Below are 23,308 nucleotides of genomic sequence, written 5' to 3' on the forward strand. Positions count from 1 at the left end.
TTTCCGTCTCAGATCTCTACGAATCAAATAAAATAGTGTTATTAATGGTTAACGCATGATAACCGTGTAGGGCAACAAGAAAATAGGCTAGATGACAATTATTTGTCCGTTAGAGCGATAATTAGAAAATATTAGACTCGTTTTTTTATTTTCTTTCATAATTAAATAATAACAGTGCTACATCGAGTTGAAAAGGCGCGTTACGTCACGCCTATGTAGATTTTTTACTTAGAAGTGACTTCAGGCGACATTTCAACTCGATACAATACTGTTATGATTCGATTATGAAAAAATACATGTCCAATATTTTTTGATTATCTGTCTGACGGACTAAATAGAATTTCGATTACCCAGTCATCATCCCAATTGGGCTGAGCTTGAAGCGTGAAAAGCTATGATTAATGAATAGAACTCGTATACTCACTGTAGTACAACCAGGCGATAGTAGGTTGTGAATTATTAAAGAAAGGTCTCGCCTGTCGTATGTACAACCATGTCCAACCATGTTTTTTCATGTCTCCACATTGTTTCTCTTAACATAATGCATTTATTGTTCATTTTCTCCACCACTAGCAACCACTCAGCCGGCACGAAATTGTGATTCTTTCTACAATTTCATCCCCAGTCTCTGGAGTAACATTGAAAGTAAATTGGAGTCCTAAGAAATAATACGCTTAGACTGAGAGAGGCTTATTTCACAAGTATTTAAAATTTATAAGCTTTCAGTATTGAGTTTCATATTTAAAAACGATTCTTAAGAAGATTTTGATTATTAAAATGAAGAAGAATTTACTTAAGATCATTGTTATTGTTCGCTATAATAAATCTGTTGTAATATGGCCCCAATTAACAAATTTCCAATATTTTAAGATTTGAGCTCTAGAGTTTTTGCTTGTTTTGTATTTAAGATGTGATGATCATTATTTCGTAATGAAGTCTTTGTTTTAATAAAGTTAAAGATTTTAAGCGGCACTTTAGATTTTAGATATTTTAAACAATTCGTAGGTCAATTTTAACGTATTTTTGTGAAGGATAATAAGCTTACCAAGAATACTTTTTAAAATATAGACTAAAAGCTGATACAGTTACCTATGTTCGATAACTTTAAGTGCATGTCTGATTCAATTACTAAGACCTGTACCTTAATAGCAAGAATTAACTTCGGTCCAAGAATTAATTTGAGAGCTAGGCTTCGTAGACAATATAAAACAGCCAACCTAATTGTAAGACGGTAACACGGAACACCTTAAAGGATTTTAATACCTACCTACTTGAATCATATATTATTTAATCTCTGTGGCTGTACTAAATGTATGGAAGCAGGAAACATTGACTTTTCGGATGGATCCAGTTTAATATGTCACCTATTATTCATATCGTTTGATAGAGCTCGTGAAGCACTTTCAGGATCAGTATCCAGTTTTTCAATAAGTATCTTGTGTATATCAGAAATAATCGAGTGAGATCACTTATCGTATCCTCCCTGAATAGAAAGAATATTTATACATTGCTATGTGAATTTATGTTTGCCCGCGTAGAGGCACGGCCCTTCACTGAATCGTATCTCATATCTGTGCTCATATAGAAATGTATGAATTTGAATTTACGTAAAAATTAGGAAAGAATATTTGTTTCTGATCAACTTTAGATGACAATGTGGCTCATATTGTTTGATCAACACCGTTCAAATCCAAATCATAATCTTAATTTTTATTCAGAGTGAGCTGTCTGTTATTGCCAGGCTGTGTTTAAACCTATCATTACTCAGTACATCGGCAATTGATTCGATTATATCTGGAACATTAATGCGGGCTGCAGACGGGTAATGAAGTCTCCTGATTGATTGCCTCCTTTGAATGCCGGCAAATGTGCCGCGGAAAGGCAAACTGATTAATTGGTTGATGGTATTTGCTTAAAGTTGAGATATTTTAATAATTTATAGACGTAACTCACTGCGGCCGCCCTTCGCACAGTCGCGACAGCAACATAATTAAGCGCGAGCGATAAGGATGGGTAGCTTGGGGTCATTGGACAAAATTCTACGTACTCACGGACGAGGCTTTAGAGTAACGCATTTTCTCGAGCATTTCTGTGTAATGTAAACTTCTTGCGAATGGTACGATATAGGTAAAAAGGTATGACGTTTGGTTCGTGAAAGGGTGATAAACTAGAACATATCATAAAGCGACTCGTTGTTCTGTTACAAGTAAATGCTCTAGCTAGTCTATACACACCCTTATAGGAACATAATGACGCACTGAGTAGCTACAGGTATCATTACAGTCAACGTCAAATAGTTGGTGACACCCAAAATGGCCAAAAAGTTGACAACACCACCTTATTCCAATTGTAACAAAAGTGTTGCAAAATTTTTGGCTACTTTAAATGTCAGTAACTATTTGACACCGACTGTACGTGACGTTCCGTTGCAAACACCTTCATACAACTATACACTTTTTGTCGGCCGGCATTTTTGGTCGGCTTCTAATTAATTTGTCTGAGAAATCGGCCGATTGGTATGTGCGTATTTCCATACATGTTTGATTAACAGGCCGGCCGGCCGAACTAATGGGCTGACAAAATGTCTGTAGTACGTCTTATATTGATGCACTGTTCGTGAGTGAGCACCTGCTTATCTAAGACAGGTCGCTGCATGGCCGAGTCTTGAATAACAAATAAGAAAAGTAATGATTTTATATTAAGTGTGCGCTGCATTTTCTCTTTCAAAAATTTTCATTACGATGTTTTCTAGCTTAAAACTCAAAACACGACTGAACCAAATCACAGACTGAATGAATCTATGCTTGAGTAAGTCCACTTATGTTACGAGTATATTATTCGTAAATAGTATTTTGAGATGTATTCGACTGAGGTTTCTGTATGTCCAAAAGTTCTGTTTTCAGCTAAAGCCCGGTGTTTCATTTGTACGGGTACTTTCATTCCGAATAAGAGTTGCTAACATTAGCCTATAAACAAACTTTCTCATTTATACCATCACTCGGTTGTGGAACAGTGTGAATGTTTTATGTGTGGCTGAACGCTTTTAATTCCTATTTCTGTCTAGTCCAGTTTATGTAGGTATTTATGATTATTTTTAATTGTAGACTGGGCCTGTCATTATTTGAGTTGGGACCACTTTGCAGCGTCCCTAGTTTGGTACTAAATTGAAAATTTACTCAATTTAATTAAAAGTCTTATTATGTATTTTTAAACATAAAGGCTGAGTTGCACCACCTTATTTTAACCGTAACAATAATGATAACCGGCGCTTTTTGTATGGAGTTTGGTAGATTTTTGACGTTTGTAAAGTAAGATGGTGCAACTCATCCTTTAAGTAGGTAAATTCCAAGCATTCGTTATATTTGAATATTAATTTTGGTGTTTTAAAGCTTTCTTGCTCTTAATCAGAACACGATATTGTTTGCCTTTCATTTCTTGACCTTCCACGGTATTGCTAGTGAATTTCAAGAGATTGCAGACTTCAATTTAATTAATTAAACATTTACTTAGCATCACGATTCTAAGGCCAAGCGCTGATCAATGCTGATGCATCGCTGTCTCCAGGGATTTGCATAGGAATGTGTTTTATTGCTCGTCTGGCGCATTCGTGTTCGGTGACGTCTCCGAGGGTTATTGAATAATGTTAATTTGGTTGAGACTTGAGAATATTTCGACGATTAATGGGTTTGCAATGTTAATACAGTTTACATTGTGATCGGTAAAATTGGTTTTATTAAATACTTCTGAGATAAAAGATTACAGCTTTTGTCTTTATTGAGCAGTATCATAACTACGACAATATTTTGTTTATTCCATCTTAGATTTATTCGATATTATTTCCTTGATAACACATTAGTATCATTTGAAACCAAAGGCGTGAAGTTGCTGCAGTAGCTTTTTAATACCGATATTAATCACTCGTAGACAAGATTTTTAGCAATTTAATGAACACATCTAATTATTAGGTAGCAAATAGAAAGATTCATAGAAAATAATAGAAATCGAATCTGTGATTTTTGTCGTAATATTGCACGTCTGATCATTGCAATCTAAATATGAATTAGTAGGTACTTCAAAATTTACTTTAAGCTTTTGCTCCGATAGAGCCATCGGGCTGGTGCCCCATTTACTCTTACCTACACTTGGCTTGTGACCTTACTTGTAACAAGTTGCATGTTAACACATTGATGGACAGTAACGTCCTCCGGCGTTCAGGTAGGCTGATACGACAGAACGCCTATAAACGTCGTCGTTTTTACTCGTTTCACATTGACACTACTCCCATAGGAAATGTATGTGAATAAGTAGTGTCGTATTGGGAAGTAATTCTTAAAGCTTCAACCACACCAACGCGTGCAGATCGCTATCGCCGGCGCGATCAAAGGCCAATGACAGGTCGCGCGACCCATGCCAGTTCACGCGACCTGTCATTTCCCTATGATCACGCCGGCGAAGGCGCTCTGCACGCGTTGGTGTGGTTGAAATAGAAATATAGAAATATACATATTTATTTGTCTTTGAATAGGGTGTACAGAAAGGTCGAAAAAAACAAAATATGATCACCTATTCAGCCATCAACAATAGCATGCAAATACACTCAGCGGCACGGAATTTGGCCCAAGCCTAAACAACCAGATAGGAGGCCAAATAGGTGTTGTATACCTAAGTTTTGTATGATATGTTAACAGAACATTTGTTTTTGTTAATTTAAGAAGCTAGATTCATAAAAAAATGCGTCTGTTTAACTTTTTTGACTCTCGAAACGCATTTCGTAGTTGGAGCGCAAAGAGTACGGGCAAGTTTAAATTCGATATTAAATGTTGCAAAGGGTTTGGCGTTTTGTTTTTTGTTTTTAAATTAATCTTAGGGTTATTCTCGTTTCAATAATTTGAGAATAATGCCCATTACTCCAGCTCAAGTTGCTCAAATAGTGTTGCTTAGAAGTCAAGGGCATATGCAGCGGGAGATGGCTGAAACTTTCAATTTATTTATGTAGAATTTTTATGAATCTAGCCTCTTAAATTAACAAAAACAAATGTTCTGTTAACATATCACACAAAACTTAGGTATACAACGCCTATTTGGCCTCATAACTGGTAGTTTAGGCTTGGGCCAAATTCCGTGCCGCTAAGTGTATATCGAAGAAATCATAACTTGTGCTGTCCACCAAAGTGTTGTAAGAGGTTTCTGGGTCCTAACCTGTAATGTTATACAGCAGGAGTGTGGCGGGCGCTGGATCGAGCTGGAGGCACAGCTCATGATGCGCGGCGGCGCAGTGGTCGGCACCACCGGGCCTACGGGCCATGCCTTGCTGCTGGACTGCCGGTTCGAACCTCCGTTCGGTGAGTACCGTAGAATAGAACACGTCTTTTTGACTTCAAATTAGGCCTACTATTTCATCATCATCATCATGTCAGCCATAGGACGTCCACTGCTGAACATAGGCCTCCCCTAATGCTTTCCATGTTGATCGATTGGTAGCGGCCTGCATCCAACGCTTCCCTGCTACCTTTACGATGTCGTCGGTCATCTACTATTTAACTATCTAAATATTGTTTCTTAAATACAGGATGATTTTGCAATTAGTGCCCAAATTTTTAGGCGACTCAGAATCAGTAACTTATTCGATTAATGTAAAAAAATAATTGTTTTTCATATTGAATTATTTTTATCAGCTGCGCGCGGTTTCAAAATTGGCACACGTGGATTTATTTCGTTCATTGGAAAATACGTACACACACTTAACTACAAAGCTAGACATAATGGTACGCGAAAATTACCACGATTAAAAATAATTAAGTTAATTCTATTTTTAAATTGTTCTGTAGTACTTATTAAAATATTTGGATACTGATTGCAAAGTCACAAGATTGTATAGTGTTAATGCCTCCAAATAAGCTAACAACATTCGGCAGTTCAATGCCGACGAAACTCGGCTATTGTCTCATTTTGAATATCTCCACGATTGATTAGAGTTGATGCGTATCGATAGGGAAGATTTAAGAGGTACAAAGGACTAAGGCTGGGTTGCACCATCTGATTTTACCTTTAACAAACGTCAAAAATCTGTCAAACTCCATACAAAAAGCTCCGGTTATTGTTATAGTTACCGTTAAAGTTAGGTGGTGCAACTCAGCCTAAGAAATGAGGCTAATGACAATTAAATTTAAATCGAGTACACTCAAGATTATACAAGCCAGTTTGATCAAAATATTCAAATTCGACCAATCAGGCCCAATCTATGCTTAAGTTTGAATCGACTTCAGATTCTACAAGTGTTATCAAAATAATCATCTTTGTTTTACCGGTATCGATAGGAGTACTTCTGCGTTTCGAATAAAATATTATCTAGTTAAACTTTCTATCTCTCTAACTTTCCCCATACAAACTTTGGACCCCGGGTAAATTTTCAGTCTAAACCCAGCGGTTTGAGCTGTGCGTTGATTTGTCAGTCATTCAGTTTTGCTTTTTATAAATATATGTAGTACTTTTTAAAGAGATAAAGCGCGCCAAAGTTCTAATGAACAGGACCATGAGGTCAAGGCGTGCTTAAAAGTGTCAGACTTTGTGACGTCACGCGGAACTTCAACGCATCATAACTTCGTAATTACTTATTTGATTGACAAATAAAAATATACGTGTCCAATATTTTTTGATAATGTAATTGACGGACTAAATTATTTTTTTATAGGAAACTAGCCTACTTATTTGTTGTTATTGAAATCATTAGGGAGCCCTCAAGACTCCAAATGATGTATACGTCTACGGTGGTCTCTATCTCATCCTGACGTGTGAGCACTTTTCTCATTACGCCACGAAGGGCTACCCTCCGACACTCGCATCCTGTCCCACACACCCGATAGTAATGTTGATTAACTCTTTAATTAAGAATCTCAAGTTTCATTACGACAGTACGTAGGGCATAGTAGAGATTGATGTACAGTCATTAACAGTACCTAAACGAGTTAAAATTGTTTGAGTGGTGAAGTAATTTTTTTCGTGCATATTTTTTGATTTTTTTGAGAGATAACCGATGCAAACATACTTTTTAATTACCATTAATGAAATATTATTTATTATTTTGTATCAGTGTTGCCAGTCGGGTCTAGTCAGAAATTACCAGAAATATAAAAAAAAGTAACCTTTATACGGGGGGGGGGGGATGTTCATGGATGGAAAATGAATACAATTGATCATCTAAATACGAAAAGTGACCAGTCGTATAAAAAAGTTTCATGGATTTGCGTTTTATTATCGAAAAACATTCGCCAAAACTCATTTTTCTTAACAAATAATAAATCAAATTCAAGTTTAAATGCACTTTATGACATAATTTTTAAATTGTCACTATTAATATTTTTTACTGAATAACCTGTAAAGTTAATTCTACAATTTCTGAAAAATCACCTAAAAGTAACCTTTTCATTAGTGTAACCTAAAAGTAACCACAGCCAGTTCAAAAGTAACCAAAAAGGTTACAAAAGTAACCTTCTGGCAACACTGTTTTGTATAGTAGTTTAGATGGACTTGTAAATAATTTATCCACGTATTATGTAGGTGTTTTCGTTAAGTTCAAAGGTATAGAGTTCAGAATTTCTCGTAAATAAACTAACTTTAGAGGTACAAACAAAACTTGTAATATAAGTCGCAGTTTACAGTGAAGCGTGTTTATATCCGGCACGAAAGCTTTTAAAGTTGTTAACTTGATAACTGCATTATACGCTTCGTTTATCAGAAGCTTTACACGTGGCTCCGCGACGCAAACTTTAAAGATTTTTATTTATTTTTTAAATGATATTAACATATATTTTTATGGTTATAAAACCAAATAATGATCTCACGTGTCCTCTTTAACAGATGGATAGCGATTAATCCCAACTAAACAGTTTTATAGCCATAACAGTTGGCTCAAGCGTAACTACCTATTTTTTGAAGAAGTGACTGGAGTCTGGTTCCTTCTAAAGACTCATTTTTGGGGTGAAAACCTTTCCTTTAATGAAATGAAGTTTAGAACTAGGCTTTTAAATGGTGCCAATATTGGTGGGAAGTGGGGATGCATACTTTTGAAAGTGCTTGTCGCGGGAGATGCGATTTATTTGATGTAGAGTGTAGTATGTACTCACTTATAGGTACGAGTATCTACCGTATTAGGTAGAGTTCATTAGGAGGCTATTAAATTGAAAAAAGTCGATTTCGTTGGAAACCTGCTAGTAATAATATTTTTAAAATATTATACTAGTCACTACCAATAATTTATAATTCATGTTTCAATTATCTTTATTTAAGTCATCTTGACCTAGTTTTTTCTTCCTTTAAAGCCACAGCTTTTTTTGTAAGTGTTTGCACACCTGTTATTTAGTATCTTGTTTACTATTGATAGATTATTGCTGTACATCAAGAATCTAATTTTGTGATATGATTCTTTTTTTACGATAACACTAAGGTTGATTTGAAAATTAACTGCTATATGAATACGTAGATTTCCTTGAAATCAAACTTGGAAAGTCAACCCGACTCTTTGAAATTCATCTAGATTTTTCGTTTATGTAGGAAACAATATCTACGCATCTAGTACTCGCGTGTTCCGCTTGGTACAGGTAGCAGATTAAGCCAAACCTGTGGCTAAACTTTGTAGCCTCTTACATAGTAGTAATAAGACCGATATTGTCCAAAAATGTGTAGACGTATTGTAGACTGTACAACCTGACACAATTTATTAGTGAACAACAAGCTTCGTTCTATTTCTTGAATATGTTGAACTAGCTTTCCGCCCGCGGCCTCGCCCGCGTGGAATTTTGTCTGTCACAGAAAAACTTTATCGCGCGCGTCCCTGTTTCAAAAACCGGGGTAAAAACTATCCTATGTCCTTTCCCGGGACTCAAACTATCTCTATGCCGAATTTCATCAAAATCAGTTCAGTGGTTTAGGCGTGAAAGCAAGACAGACAGACAGACAGTTACTTTCGCATTTATAATATTAGTATAGATGTTGAATCCGAACCACAGATAAAGTGAGAGACATATAGCCGGGTCACTTGGCAGAGGTCTCAAGTGTGTCGGGAGGCGCCACGTCTGCCGACTCGGCCTTGCCTATTTTTAGGATTCAGTGGCCAGAGAAGAACCCTTGACTTTAAGGATCTCTTGGCTTTAGGCTTTGTTACGTTGCGTAAGTTATTCATTTGTTTCACACGTTCGTGAATTACGTAGTAACTTATTAGTAATCTTTCTGACAACGCCACTCTTGTGGCGGAGTTTTGGGCTGACACTGTGTAGGTTTGTTGTCGACACGACAAGAAGAAGAAGAAGTAATCTTTGGTAGAAGTAACTTAAACTTTGATTGATGCTAGAGATGATGATGATGATGACATTAAGATAGGAGAACTAAGAGATGACAGCTTGCTTATAAAAAGATACTATGGGAAACGAATAATATAAAGCTAACAAGTACTTTTCCTTGGAAAATTGCAGAAAATATAAAAGATAAGACACTTAGTTTGAGTTATAATAAGTATGCATGCCACGTACAAAAGTAATTTTTGCTATGTGCAAGCGGAGGTATCTAACTTAAAAGGAGAACATTCTTAAATATATCTATGACTTAAGTAAGTGCTATCACAAATTAACCTTCTCTGGGAAGCCGCCAACTGAATACAAAACTACGCACTTATTTTATTCAAAACTTACTACATTACATTAAATGGACTTGTATGGAATTCTTGTCAACGTCCAGTTCACGCTTGACCGCTTTTATATCCTCATGACGCTGAAAGGAAGCACCATAACGGCGATGTGCCGAATCCAAAATGATTTATGCGCCATTTTATGGTGGTTGTGATTTTTGTTTAGGTCAAAGTTACGCAATGCCTAGTCTAGCCAATTCGAATGTATAAATGACGGTATGTCAGGGTTAACACTGTGGCCTCTTATGTAGCTTTATTAAGAGCTATTGTAATGCAATAAGCTGTTAACTAATATGGTGATTTAATTGAAAATAAAAGGAGTAAAGTTTTTACACGACTTAGTCTGAGTTGCACCATCTAACTTTAAACTTGATATTTTTTCGTTTGTTCAAGTTAAAGTAAGATGTTGCAAGTTGCAACTCAGCCTTAGTTTGGGTTGCACCAACTTACCTTATTTATAACAAACGTCAAAAGTCTGACAAATTCTCTACAAATATAACCGGTTATACGAGTAGTTATACATATTACATAGTTACGGTTAAAGTTAAGTTTGGTGCAACTGAGGGTTATTTATGAACTTGATTTCATAGAAATTATGATAAATTTTCGAGCACTTTTCATATTATTCCTGCCTTGTTTCGGTACTTAATTTGCTTTAGTGGTAAAAAGGTGTTTGTCCCTAAAACTTTGTGCCGATAGATGATGTTGCTGGAACTATTTCTGAGAACTAACTTGTAATGAATATCGTTTCTCATTACACTGGAACTACACACATCTATCAATATCCATCACAGTTAGGCACCTAAATAAGGGTGGAACTGCGAATTTTCTTCTTGGTAGTCTGTCTATCTTAAAAACTCGTAATTCTGCACTATTACTGCTGAAACTACTTCTGTACTAAGCTTTCTGTAACGACTAAGTACTACTAAAATATAGTTTCCTTATATATTGGACTTCTTAGTGTATTACTAATATGGCATTCACAATCTTGTCTAATCTTATGTAAGTTATTAATATCGGAGTCTACTTCTTCTTCTTATTCGTTACGCTCTTGGCAGAGCGGTCGTGGTCACGTTGAGGCGTTGTTCACATCGGTTGTAGAGGCGGATACAACTCTCCGCACGATCTCCCACCATGCATCTCTCTCTGTCTGGTGCAGTTACATACTCCGTCTCCCACTGCCGATTTCACTTGGTCGGTCCAGCGCATTGGTGTCCTGCCACGCGATCGGGTTCCTTCGACTTATCCTTGGACAACCAGTCGTTCTATGGAGTTGTCATCCCGCCTTGAGACATGCCCGAAGTATTGCAGTATGCGGGACTGTACTAGGTACGGTTGATAAACGCTGACTGACACTAGCTCCTGGAGTATGGACACATTGGAGTCTACTTACATGATTATTAAAACGGCTAGAAGCTACAATTAGAATTAGATGATACAAAATATTTTTTAAAAACTGACATTTCTGTATAAATATTCCTTACAAATAATAAGACTTGTATTGCATAATACACAACGAAATGGCATCGCATTAGAAACGCAGTTGAAGGAAGCCATGCAAAATAAGTCGGCATAGCCAAAGGAATTTATCTTGAGTAGTAATGGGCTTCTTAGAAATGAAGATTTAAAATAGCTTGCAGCGTGGGCAGGACACCATATAACGAAACCATTAAAAAGATCTTAACATCTTTTTAAACGAAGCAGTTTGAGGAGAATGCGATATTGAAGGGTAGTTTCTCTAGAACTTAATATGTTATAACAAACTGGACAGTTTTGATCAATGATATTATATAAAAACAAAAGCAGATATGTTATAAGCGCTCGCGCTGTGAATACTCAAATACGTCCCAATTGGGACGTCTTGTGTTTAGTCTTCGTGTGGCCTGCGTCGTGCGCAATCGCGTGCGTACCACACCGTAAGTTCCTGTTCTTACCAAAATAAATAAAAAATGCCATCGTGTGTGTTTCGAAAGTGTACCAATTATGACTCTAAAGTAAACAAAATACAAGGGATCTCTTACCACATGTGATTATGCAAAATTATTTAGTATTTATATTTTCAATTATTTATGCAAACAATCAAGACGCCATGCGCCATGTTCAAGTTAAGAAAGAGAAAGCGATCTTGTTTTGACGTTAGAGCGATAAGGATGCGTGCTTTATGCGAGATTAGTTAGTGCAGAATCGTTAAAACTATAGCTATCTCTTTCATTTGCGTGCTATTTCGTATCTTTTGTTTCACTTATCAGTTACATTTGTCAATGTGTGCAATTTGGAATAGCTCGGCACGGATTCAAATCGTAATTTCTATGAACGTAACATATCTATAGTTCTTTAATATCATTGGTTTTGATGCTTTCCTTGGTAATATCGAAAGAACTATGATGCAATCTTTGAAATCATTTTTGCTTTCTAAGTAACTTTTTGAGCTGCAAACGACTGTTTATCTATACTCGTAATAGTTGCCAATATAACTGTATGTACATGTGTATAAAAATTTAACTATATCACATACTCAACCCTTCAAAGACAGCTAGCCGAAGTGCAAGACCACAATTTTCGCTGTAATTATGTAAATTTTGCCTGCAAGAAAATGATTTCTTTAGTCTAGACAACACATATTTAAATTTTTATAAAGAGGTTAACATTCGTTTGATTGTAAGTGACGGTTGCAGCACGCTGCAGGCAGTTTTCGTGGGTGCGCCAAAGTTCACCTAAATTTTCAACTCCGAAAATTGGAAGTCCGAAAATGTTCTTCCTAAAATTTTTCATCCTAACAATTACAATTCCTAACTACTCTGTCTCTAATGTTCATAATTCCGAATCATTCAACTTCATAATGTCATTAGCAATAAACATCTATTACACTTTTATTTGTTCTCCTAGATTTTCTAAACATAACCATATTTTACACTATTATNTTAGAACTGTGACCACTACGCACGAGCCGAGCGAGCGAAGCCAGAGTCCCGCTCCAGTTATTCAGTCAAGTTCCAGAAACGAATCGGTCCTATTTATAATTATTGGTTTAGGTTAGGTTAGAACTGTGACCACAACCACAACCACAACGCACGAGCCGAGCGAGCGAAGCCAGAGTCCCGCTCCAGTCATTCAGTTAAGTTCCAGAAACGAATCGGTCTATTCATTATTATTGGTTTAGGTTAGGTTAGAACTGTGGCCTTACGTTTTATTCGCTCGGAACGTACTTCTGTACGTAGTATTTATTATTATTCTATGGTATGAGTGAAAATATTATGGTAATGTTTAGGGATAAAAGTGTTATGATAAAAAACAGTAGGAGTTTAAATATATTTACATAAATGATATTATTAATTAAAATTTTCGGAAACATGAGTGTTATGAACCTCGCCGGTAGCACTACAAATAGTATGAGAGAAAACTTTAGGATGAAAAATTTTAGGAAGAGTGATCATTCGGATTTAAAATCGTTAGGAAGAACAATTTCGGGTAAATAACTTTAGGTGAGCCAATATGGACCCATTCTAGACCACATAACTATTATCTGTAGAAATAGGACAATTTGGGGAATTGTTGGCCTATGGGGTCGTTTATTATTCACTTCCCACTCTCATCATTTCAGCCACAGGACGTCAACTGCTGAACATAGGCCTCCCCCAATGATTTCCATAACGCCCGGTTGGTATCGGCCTGCATCCAGCGCCTCCCTGCTACCTTTAAGAGGTCGTCGGTCCACCTTGTGGGTGGACGTCTTACGCTCCGTTTTCTGGTAGGTACGTGGCCTCCACTTCAACTTCCTAAATCTCTATCTTCCCCATCCTCACTCACTCAAAAACACGTGACTTGTATTTTTCTAAAATTACCTTTAAACAAGTAAGAGCAAAAAGCAAAATCATAGATTTACTGACGCCAACTTTTGGTTTAATAATAGCACGTTTAACAAATAGTAGGTACGTTATTTAATAATTTAATTGCGAATAATTTTATTCGCATAGTGACTAAAATAATGATGCAAACATGGTGAGATTAGGGTTAAGTTATATCAATTTTGTCACGGTACATTAAGTCTAGTATCTAAACCAATTAAGAAAAAAAATGTTGTTTGATTTTAAATAGTATAATTATGTACTTCATCATCATCATCATCATCATTTCAGCCATAGGACGTCCACTGCTGAACATAGGCCTCCCCCAAAGCTTTCCATGTTGATCGATTGGTAGCGGCCTGCGTCCAGCGCTTCCCCGCTACCTTTACGATGTGGTCGGTCCACCTTATAGGTGGACGTCCCACTCTGCGTTTTCCGGTACGCAGCCTCAATTCCAGAACCTTGCTGCCCCATCGGCCGTCAGTTCTGCGTACTATGTGCCCTGCCCATTGCCACTTGAGCTTGATAATCCGTCGGGCTATGTCAGCGACTTTAGTTTGTTTACGGATCTCCTCATTTCTGATTCGATCTCGTAAAGAAACACCAAGCATAGCCCACTCCATAGCACGCTGTGCAACTTTGAGCTTCAATACTCAATACGTTTATTGCTTCTGTATAAGGTCACGTTTTCAAGCCATAAGTCATCACTGGTAACATTATGTACTTATGTGACTTGAATAAATACCTAAATCAAAATGATGTAACCGATCTTGCCTGTATATTGCTGGATGTCATTTAAAAGTCTGAATTCCTTTGCCACTTAAAAATATGAAAGAGCTTTTTTATCTGTGCATAAAACCTATGCGGGAATTTCGTGGGACTTTTTGGCGGGAAAGTAAAACGTCATGTCAATTTAGTTTTCTTTTTTTTTTAAATGCGTATAATAATGGTGGAATTAACTAACATTAGTGTTCTTGAACGTGCAAGAAGTCTGTGTGAGGTCTCAGTAGAAAAGCATATTTACTGAAACTTTAAGAAAGGAATACCTACCATTGTTACATTCCACAATCACTATACATTGCAAAGATTTTTTATATTTACTTGAAATGCAACTTATTTACTTGACACTGGCTAAATGCGCATATTTCTCGAAGCCATGAGGAAAATTAAAAAAGAAGAGAGTATCGTTTTTTAGTCTGTGGCGCTTAGGTGGCGCTCGTCCTACATTTTTTACAATTACCTACGAAATTAATTAATTTTTAGAGGTTAATATTGTGAAAATAATATTTTAAACAAATATTGTTCTAAAGTCTGGTATTACAGTAATAAATAGGGCAAATATTTTGCCATCAGGTTTTATGAATTATGTTTTACGACAAAGATTTAATGAATAGTAAGTCCCTTGGAAAAGTTTGGCGCGCTGCTCATGATTTCAAGGAAGAATCTGATGAACAAGCATCTATGGCGAGTATTTGGTATGTTAAAATTAAATTAACTTTACTTACCTACTTTAAGTTTTAGTGCCTTAAATAATACAACATTTAAAATTGTGTTTTTGCTGTCTGGACTTATAGCCTTCTAAATAGTGTTTTATNAACTAAAAAGCAAGAAATAAGTTAAATTTTATAAAAAAAAAACCGACTCCAAAAAACCTACACTAAAAAGTAGAATAATAATTACTAATTACCTAATAATTACTACTTTTTAGTGTAGGTTTTTTGGAGTCGGTTTTCAGATTGGACGGTCGGTAGCGGCCTGCATCCAGCGCCTTCCTGTTACCATGAGGTCGTCTCTTTATTTATTGCCAGAAGTCCTGTGTTCTTATTAATCTGCGGATAAAATTTGAACTCGCAAGGATAAATACTTATTCTACGCCTAACATAGATGGCGGATAGCGTCATCATTCGTCAAAGGTCCCATAACTTGCTATAAAACAGCCCGCGTGAGCATTCCCTCCGTGTTAAGAAAGGTCAATGGTTGAGACGTGTGTTGACCTCTGAACCTTCAAGCCCTTAGACCTGACGACCAATTAACTAAAATTACCTACCACATGAGGGTTTAAAATTGTTTTTTCCGTTTAACTGGTTTAATGGTCGCATTGTAAAATAATACAATAACTCCACATCTGTCTTTCAGGGATTTTTTCTTATGTTGGATGAAACGTGAATAAATTGTGCGTTTCTAAAGAGATATTTAATCTACTATTCTTTAGTATATTCGGTGACGTTATCGTTTGAACAACAAAAACAAAACTAAAAATAAAAACTTGCAGTAAATAAATGATGATTCTGATGTTCCAATATGGCGTACTATCGGCAACAGTGTTAACTGCCCATTGACGGTCATGTCGTCTCGTTATATCGCAAAGAGTCACCATTTGATGAGAGCGAGAGCAAAAACGGATATGGATAGTTAACACTGTGGCCGTGTGTACACTGAAAAATAAATCTATTACCTACATTTGGTGTATTTATTTTTCATTGTTGCTCTAAGTCCAAAATTTTGTTCCTGCTTCCAGCTCCAAACTAAGGAAACCTCTAGTTATTACGCCCATAAATATACTCCTACGTATAACTTGAGATAAGCAGGCTTAGTTATACCCATAAATGGGGGGAATTATGCAAATTATAATAGGAGAGTCCCGACCCCGATATAACGACATTTACAACATATCAGTACCTCTAGCACGAACAACTTTCGTCTTCGAATCGTTTGCGTATTCGACAAAATACAATACCCAGCCACCAGCTTCGAATTCAACAATAACGTGACGATCTCGATTGTCAAAATTAGTTTCGTGCTTCCATTGTGCATACCATGAGTTTCCGTTAGGTGTGCTTGACGAGTGCGTCAAAAAATCTATATGAAGATTTTAGTTCTTGAAAGTATCCACTAGGGGCGCTGTACAATTTGTAATACATTTAATGTCATTTTTTTACGCAGTAGCTAGCTAGTAGGTATACCTAAAGTAAACTCATGGTAAGAACACATTTCGCATACTAAGTTCACTTTACGTCACGTTCCTGTGAACCCCCTTAGTCGGGCGCCCCTTCTTTTGATGGCGATTCGAATACGCCAACGATTCGAAGTCTGAACTTTTTCGTGCTAGAGGTACTGGGCATGGACGCCGGTGATGGATTATGTGCTGGGCCGGCAATTTTTACAGCTCATGATAAATGGACCCTTGCCTTATCGGGATTAATAGGAACTGGCATTACGGAAGCCGTCAAGTGTTGTGATTATAAGGCCCGATTCGACCAAACTTTTATCCGAGAATAACTCCTGGTATGGATGGCCGTGTGGTGACGGCAGAGTAGAATACATTTGTCACCAACCCCTACTCTTCCCGCGGGTGTCGTAAGAGGCGACTTAGGGACTACACATCAAACAGAGAATGGGCAGCAGCGCTCTCTGAAAAACATCAATCTTTTAAACTGCGATCTCCAACCCGCCTGCCAAGCGTGGAGATTATGGCAAAACCCTCCACTATAGTGGAGGAGGCTCATAGTCCAGCAGTGGACTGTAAAGGGCTGTTGATGAATGAACTCCTGGTATAATTGGCACATTGACAGTTTCAGTATAGGAAATATTTCAGAACTGACGATGTATTCTGAGATTAATATTTACTCTTGTTTGGTCGAATCCACCTTAAGTTTTTTGGGAATAGGCGCTGAGCTAATTTAAATGTTTTGAAACTGACAAAATCGAAGCTCCAGGTAGGAATTGAACATTTCGTATATTGTACCATCTTACTTTAACATCAAAAATCTATTAAACACCGATTGAAGTTATAATCACGCGTAAATAAAGTTAAGGTAATGCATCTCGACCTATTAATTCTGCTGATGATTTTCGTATTCTTAAAACCTTATTCCTCGATCTTTGCTTGCAATTTCGTTAAAAAATGTGGCATTACAGTTTGACCTCAAAATTAATTAAAAATTGGCTTGAGGAGCTTTTGGACTCTAGCCGCTTTGGAACATTATCAACTAAGTTAAATAAGTAATTATTATGCCGAATAGCGTTATTAAACTGCTTACTTTAATTTGTCGTCCAATTTTAACAGCGCCATCTAGTCGTAAAATAAAGGAAGTCCGTAATATTAAGGGGGTAACATAATAATGGGGATATTTAAAAAAATATAAAGAGAAAAAGTAGCTATTTTGTAGAAACTTTCACTGCTATACGCAATCTACAGTGGACCGCAAAGAAAAAGAGTCAGAATTTTTTCAATATCTTCAAAAGTAGGTAACTGTACCTGACTACCTGACCTAGCTTTATAATCCTTGCGGTTCAGTGTATATTCACTGAGATTATTGTCCACTGTTTCTTAGCCTCTAATAATGTAGGGTAAAATTTTCCACAATTTATTGTTTCCAGTCCTAATTCTATTTCATTAAGCACAGAAGATTGACCTACGTAAAACACAATAAAAGTTATTAATTTAAAGAAAATTGTTGCTCATTTTGTTGTGATACTTGGGACAAATTGAGGTTCCCGTCTCCATAACCCGCTTAAATCTTCATTATTATCAAATTATGCCTTTGTCAGATAAAACAATCGGGTTTTGTATTTTATTATTACTGCTATGAAATAAGTAATAATAAAATAATTACTTCGTAATTGACTTCAAAAGTCATGGCAATGTAAAATTGAAAGACGGAAAAGTACGAGTAGGTATTAAAGTAAAAAATCCTCGGTTACTCGTACCTTTCAAAGTTATTGTTAAAATTCAAAATGATAAAACACTATGACATATTGTTATGTGTTATTATGATATGAAGAATAGTCTTCAGAAACAGAGGTCATGCTTTCATTTCAGAGTTTTCAGACACTACTATACAATGAAATAAAAATTTCGATTAACTGGTTCCAGTTTAAGGAAATTGGTGAGTAAGGATATTTTTCAGTATTTTGCGTGCTGCCTGAGCTTATGACGGTAACGCCCGTATTCACAAACACTATGAGGTCTCACAGTGCGCGTGGATGCACAGGGTCACACGCGAACTAATCACAGAGCTCTATTCAACGCTGTGCGTTCGATTTGCTGCGTCACTTATGCAAGCATCGTTTGTGAGGGTGTGAGATTTTTGCCACAGTTACTATAAACCTTACTAATTTTTTTCTGGTAAATCACAGCTAATACGTACCTAACTCTCACGTTTGTCAAGAGAAGCATTAGAAAAACATTAGATTGTCACTTTTAACAAATTGATTTTATCAACAATGTTTATTGTATTATCTTGTAGACAGTCGGTAATGATATTTCCCGGCTCTGTTGTCCTTCAAGGGATTATTTTATTTAAAACAACACCGTCAAAGCATTACCTTTCAGTGGAATAATGACATTTACATAATTCGCCGAACGTATAAGTACATTTTTAGCCTGTCAAAGGGAATAAGGGTGCCAAATTGAAAAACGTCTCCGAGCAATGGGAGCAAAATTAAAAGTAATTTCACCTCGAAGGAGGGATGTAAATGGCAAATGGAAAGCAATATCTCTTATAAAGGTTTGTTTGAACATGGAATCTTTGGCTGAGTTGCACCACCTAACTTTGACCGTAACTATAACGATAACCGGCGTATTTTGTATGGAGTTTGACAGATTTTTGACGTTTGTTAAAGTCAAAGTAAGATAGTGCAACCCAGCCTTAGAACGCTACTACCATAATTTTATCTTCCTGTCTCTCTGTTTTGGCTGTTATCTTAAGAAAATACGAACGGGTTTGGTGTGTGGTGGGAAACGTGAAGAATTTAAAAAACCTAACACGAGTAGTATAGTCCACGCTAACAGAAACTGACAATTGTAATAAAAGAAAAGAAATCACATTGACCTACGTATTCAGTGACCCTATCTTTGATTCCTGAAGTAATCTTTAGTACCTATAATATTATGACAGTTAAGTCCCTGAATAGCTCGATTTGTATCATAATATACTTACAAAATTGCCAGTTTCTACAGGCCTATACATTCACGTTTTTCGTTCTGCCAGTGTATATCTACACCTACAGGAAGATATAGAGACGGGTCTACCTCCGTGTCGCGTCTCCGTTTCCCGTCGATACCCTCTAAAGGAAATAAGGCGCTCAAATTAGGGGTGGCGAATTTAATTCTCGTTGGATTTTAATATTCGCAGTGAAGATTGCTGTATTTTCAAAAACAAAATAAAAACACATTTTTTGTTAAGAGAAAATAAATTAGTTCTTACAAATAGTCAAATGCCCTTATGGAGCGCCTTTACATTATTTTTTGCTATACCAACGCTTCGATACAAATACTTGGCAAGCATTTTAGCAAATACAGCATTACCATGCTGGATAACAAAACTAAAATAGAATAGATACGAGTAGAACAATGTTATGACATTATAAACAAGCAAAGTTTGTGTTGTTTGCACTAATTTGTGTTGTACAAAAATGTTGAAAAAGCATTTTTGTTGAGAAGTTACAGATGACAACCCTAGCACGCACGTGTTCGACATCTTATAAGCATTGAGGGTTATAAGGGGTTCCAAGTAAATAGATACTTATAGATGTATGGCTTACTGACGAATTTCCAAGGCAAATCAATGGGTATTTCCATTCATAACTTACATACTAGCCCATATTCACGTTTCTGCGAGACCGATATTGTAATTATGAAAAAAATGGACACTTCGACATGAAAGAAGGTTTTCTAAAGAAGGATAAAACAGTTTCTTTCGCAATTTTAATATTCGCCTCTGTAAATATGACTCCAAATAAACACCTGTATTACGTTTACGAATAATTTATCCAGAACGGCGGAAAAATATTTCAGCCTAATGAAGAACTTTTTCAAGGTTTCAATGTCAGCTAGGCCGCGGTATTTGTTTTGCCTTTTAATTATCTTATTCTCAGACGGAGTATTTTTGACAAAAGACATCTTTGTTAAAACCAAAAGAATTGCCTTTTGAAATCTTACAAGAATTTCCTTTTGTATTGTTAGATATTTTTGCTTTGGAATTAATACAGCATCTGTTTTACAGCAGTACATGTTAATTATGGTAATATTAAAAACATTGACCTATTTTCTTGAAACCTACCTTATTAATCTTTACCTCTTGAATTAACCCCATTATAATAACCTGTATAAGTCCACTCTCGACATATGACTTACCTATTTTTTACCATTGATTTTGTTGATACATTATTACATTTGTAACAAGAGAACTTGTAACTTTTTTGAAAGTCTCAAAATCGTAGCAATCATTATAACAAACGATTTGTACAAACGAATTACAAAGTATAAAATTCTCTCCCGACGTCTATCTTTCCACACTCTTAAAATTATGTCTATTCTTATTGAGTGAATAACTTTCATCTCATCATCATCACGTCAAGTCACTCAATTTCATCCAAGCATTCATTTCAATTTGTTTTATATTGTACGATACATTCGTTTAGATTCTCCGATTGACGAACATGTGCATTCTACATAAATTAAATGCTCTCACAAATCTATATTTGAATCCGTAGGCTGTATAGTACAGGCAACGGTACATTGAGTTAAATACTGTGGCATCTTATGTAGTTTGTATTAGGTTCGATTTTGCAACAAAAATGTATGGCCTGATGTGCTCTCGACTGTACAACACCATGCAGTTTCCACGGCGTGTTTTCACATTCAATTGTGCGACAGAGCGTGATGTGGGAGCCTTTGATGTTTATGTGGGGCATATACGAGTAATATGCATAGACAAACATAATATGCCTGCTTTTATATTGTTTGTGATGTCCAGAATACAAACTATTGTAATCTGAACTTGACGACAATTGTTCGTTAATTTCAGCCAAATGACGTCCTTGGTTGGACAAAGGCATCACTCAAGGATTTCCACAACCAGTCTTGCACTGCCCGGTACTTCAACAGATCGTTGGTCCACCTAGTATGAGGGTTGCCCACACTACATACGTCTTCCAGCTCGTAGTTGCCACTTGAGAACTTTTCTGCCCCAGAGGCTAATGTGAACTCAAAACAACATCCACGTGCCCTTATTTAATTTCTACGAGTAAGTAATTATAGCGAATGCAGCAAACGGTCCTTTTATGGACGCATTTTATTTGTTTTTTTATTTGCTTGAGGATTATGGTCGTTTTATTCAGCTCCTAAAATGAGTTTACGTAAAAGGTATGTGTAGTGTAGTAACACGTAAATATCAATTTGGACCTTATGCTAAAGAAATAAAGATTGAGGAAGTTCATCATTTAAGGAAAGGTTGACTTGTAGCGACTAAATAAAAACTTATTTCATCCAACTATCGTGTTCTGAATAAAATATTAGCTGAAGACCAGCGATCTAAGTAATGTACCTTATCATGCAATAATTAAGTACTTAAATATCTCTCAAAATTCGTAAATCAAAATATGGCAACATTAATTTAATGTTAAGCCTCTATTGAGGTTAAGTTTGTGTTTGTGTTGTTGAACGAGCTCCACAAATTAAACGTAAAACCTTTTTGTTTTAATTACAGTACAGGCAAACCTATTTACATGAAAAATATTGGAGTAAACAGACTTATGAGCACTCCGTTTTATGCCATTTTATTATTAGGTGTTTAAAGTTTCATAGTTAAACATAAATATATTCAAATACTTTCAAAATATTCGTTTCCCTTTCTATTACCATAATATTAGTTTTCTTTACATAGGAATTTCAAATTTTCCGTTATAGAGCTGGGAAATTTGCAATGCCTTATATCTTAAGTTACTTGTAAGCAACTACTTGCTTGCAACTTGTTTATTTAATCATTTATTGCACATAATTACATCGTATATTATTATTCTGTATTAACATATCAATGCACACCCTGGGCATAAATTATAATTGATATAAATTCAACGCCAGCGCATAAATTGAAACATACTCGTAGGTACCTACATTGCATAATTATTGTTTGGCGTAACTTTTATAGAAAGTCTTGTCATTTTTATATAAAACAATTCAGTTCAATAACCGTAGAGCGCTATAAAACATAATATTGCTTATAGTATAACTACAAGTCTAAATTTTTATATTGTAACTCATTCAAAACGTTGCGTTAACCCGTGTCTTTCTATTTTAGTTATATTTTCTAGGTCTCACAGTACTTACTCAAACATTAGTATACCTACGTTAGCCAAATTGAGCCAGCGGCTTTCACGGTGTTGTCCAAGTATTAGCGCTTTACCAATGATGTGGGTATATACGGTTTATTGTGAAATACACGCCTATGTCAACGCTTCCAGCATACAATACTTTGTGTATATTTAAGGGCAAATTCGATGGTTAATTCAGAAGGCCGCGGTTGCTACTCAGCATTCAAGACATGATTCCAACTGAAAATAGCTTTCGGCCGAGTCCTTTTATTGTGAGTCTAATGCCAATTAAAATATTCACAAAGGGAGGAAAACGAATTATTGCAATGGCAACTTAAAGGTTTATGTATTTTTACAAGCTTATTCTTAAGTGTTATTTGTAAGGATTTCTGTCGACGATTTTATTTGAGGCTCTGCCCAATGTAGAGAAGTTAACTGTACTCGTAGGGTCTTTTGTGCTCATAATAAGTGCTATTTTGCTACAGAAATTATAATCTGATGTGTTGCTGACTAAATAAAATCTCAGCTCATTTCTGTGAAGGTATTATGACCAATAAAAGTAGGATTTCATTCCCCCATATTTAGGATTTCTTAAAACCATTTATTTTGTTATAAATTATGGTAGGGTTAGCGGTTTACGTATCGGAACGTTAGTTTTGGTTGAGGATTCAATATCCGCGGGCAGCAT

The 23,308-nt window shown here is 36.1% G+C and overlaps 1 protein-coding gene across 1 annotated transcript in view; it reads left to right on the top strand.

The window, feature by feature from the left end:
• Positions 1-23,308, top strand: part of LOC114357243 (uncharacterized) — a 67,489-nt gene that overhangs the window by 16,157 nt on the left and 28,024 nt on the right. The window contains exon 5 of the mRNA XM_028310766.1: positions 5,216-5,342. Within this exon, the coding sequence (XP_028166567.1) occupies positions 5,216-5,342 (127 nt within the window). The remainder of the gene's footprint in view (positions 1-5,215; positions 5,343-23,308) is intronic.

This window comes from Ostrinia furnacalis, unplaced genomic scaffold, assembly GCF_004193835.3.
Source record: "Ostrinia furnacalis isolate ACB-3 unplaced genomic scaffold, ASM419383v2 OfSCF3085, whole genome shotgun sequence".
Lineage (NCBI taxonomy): Eukaryota > Metazoa > Arthropoda > Insecta > Lepidoptera > Crambidae > Ostrinia > Ostrinia furnacalis.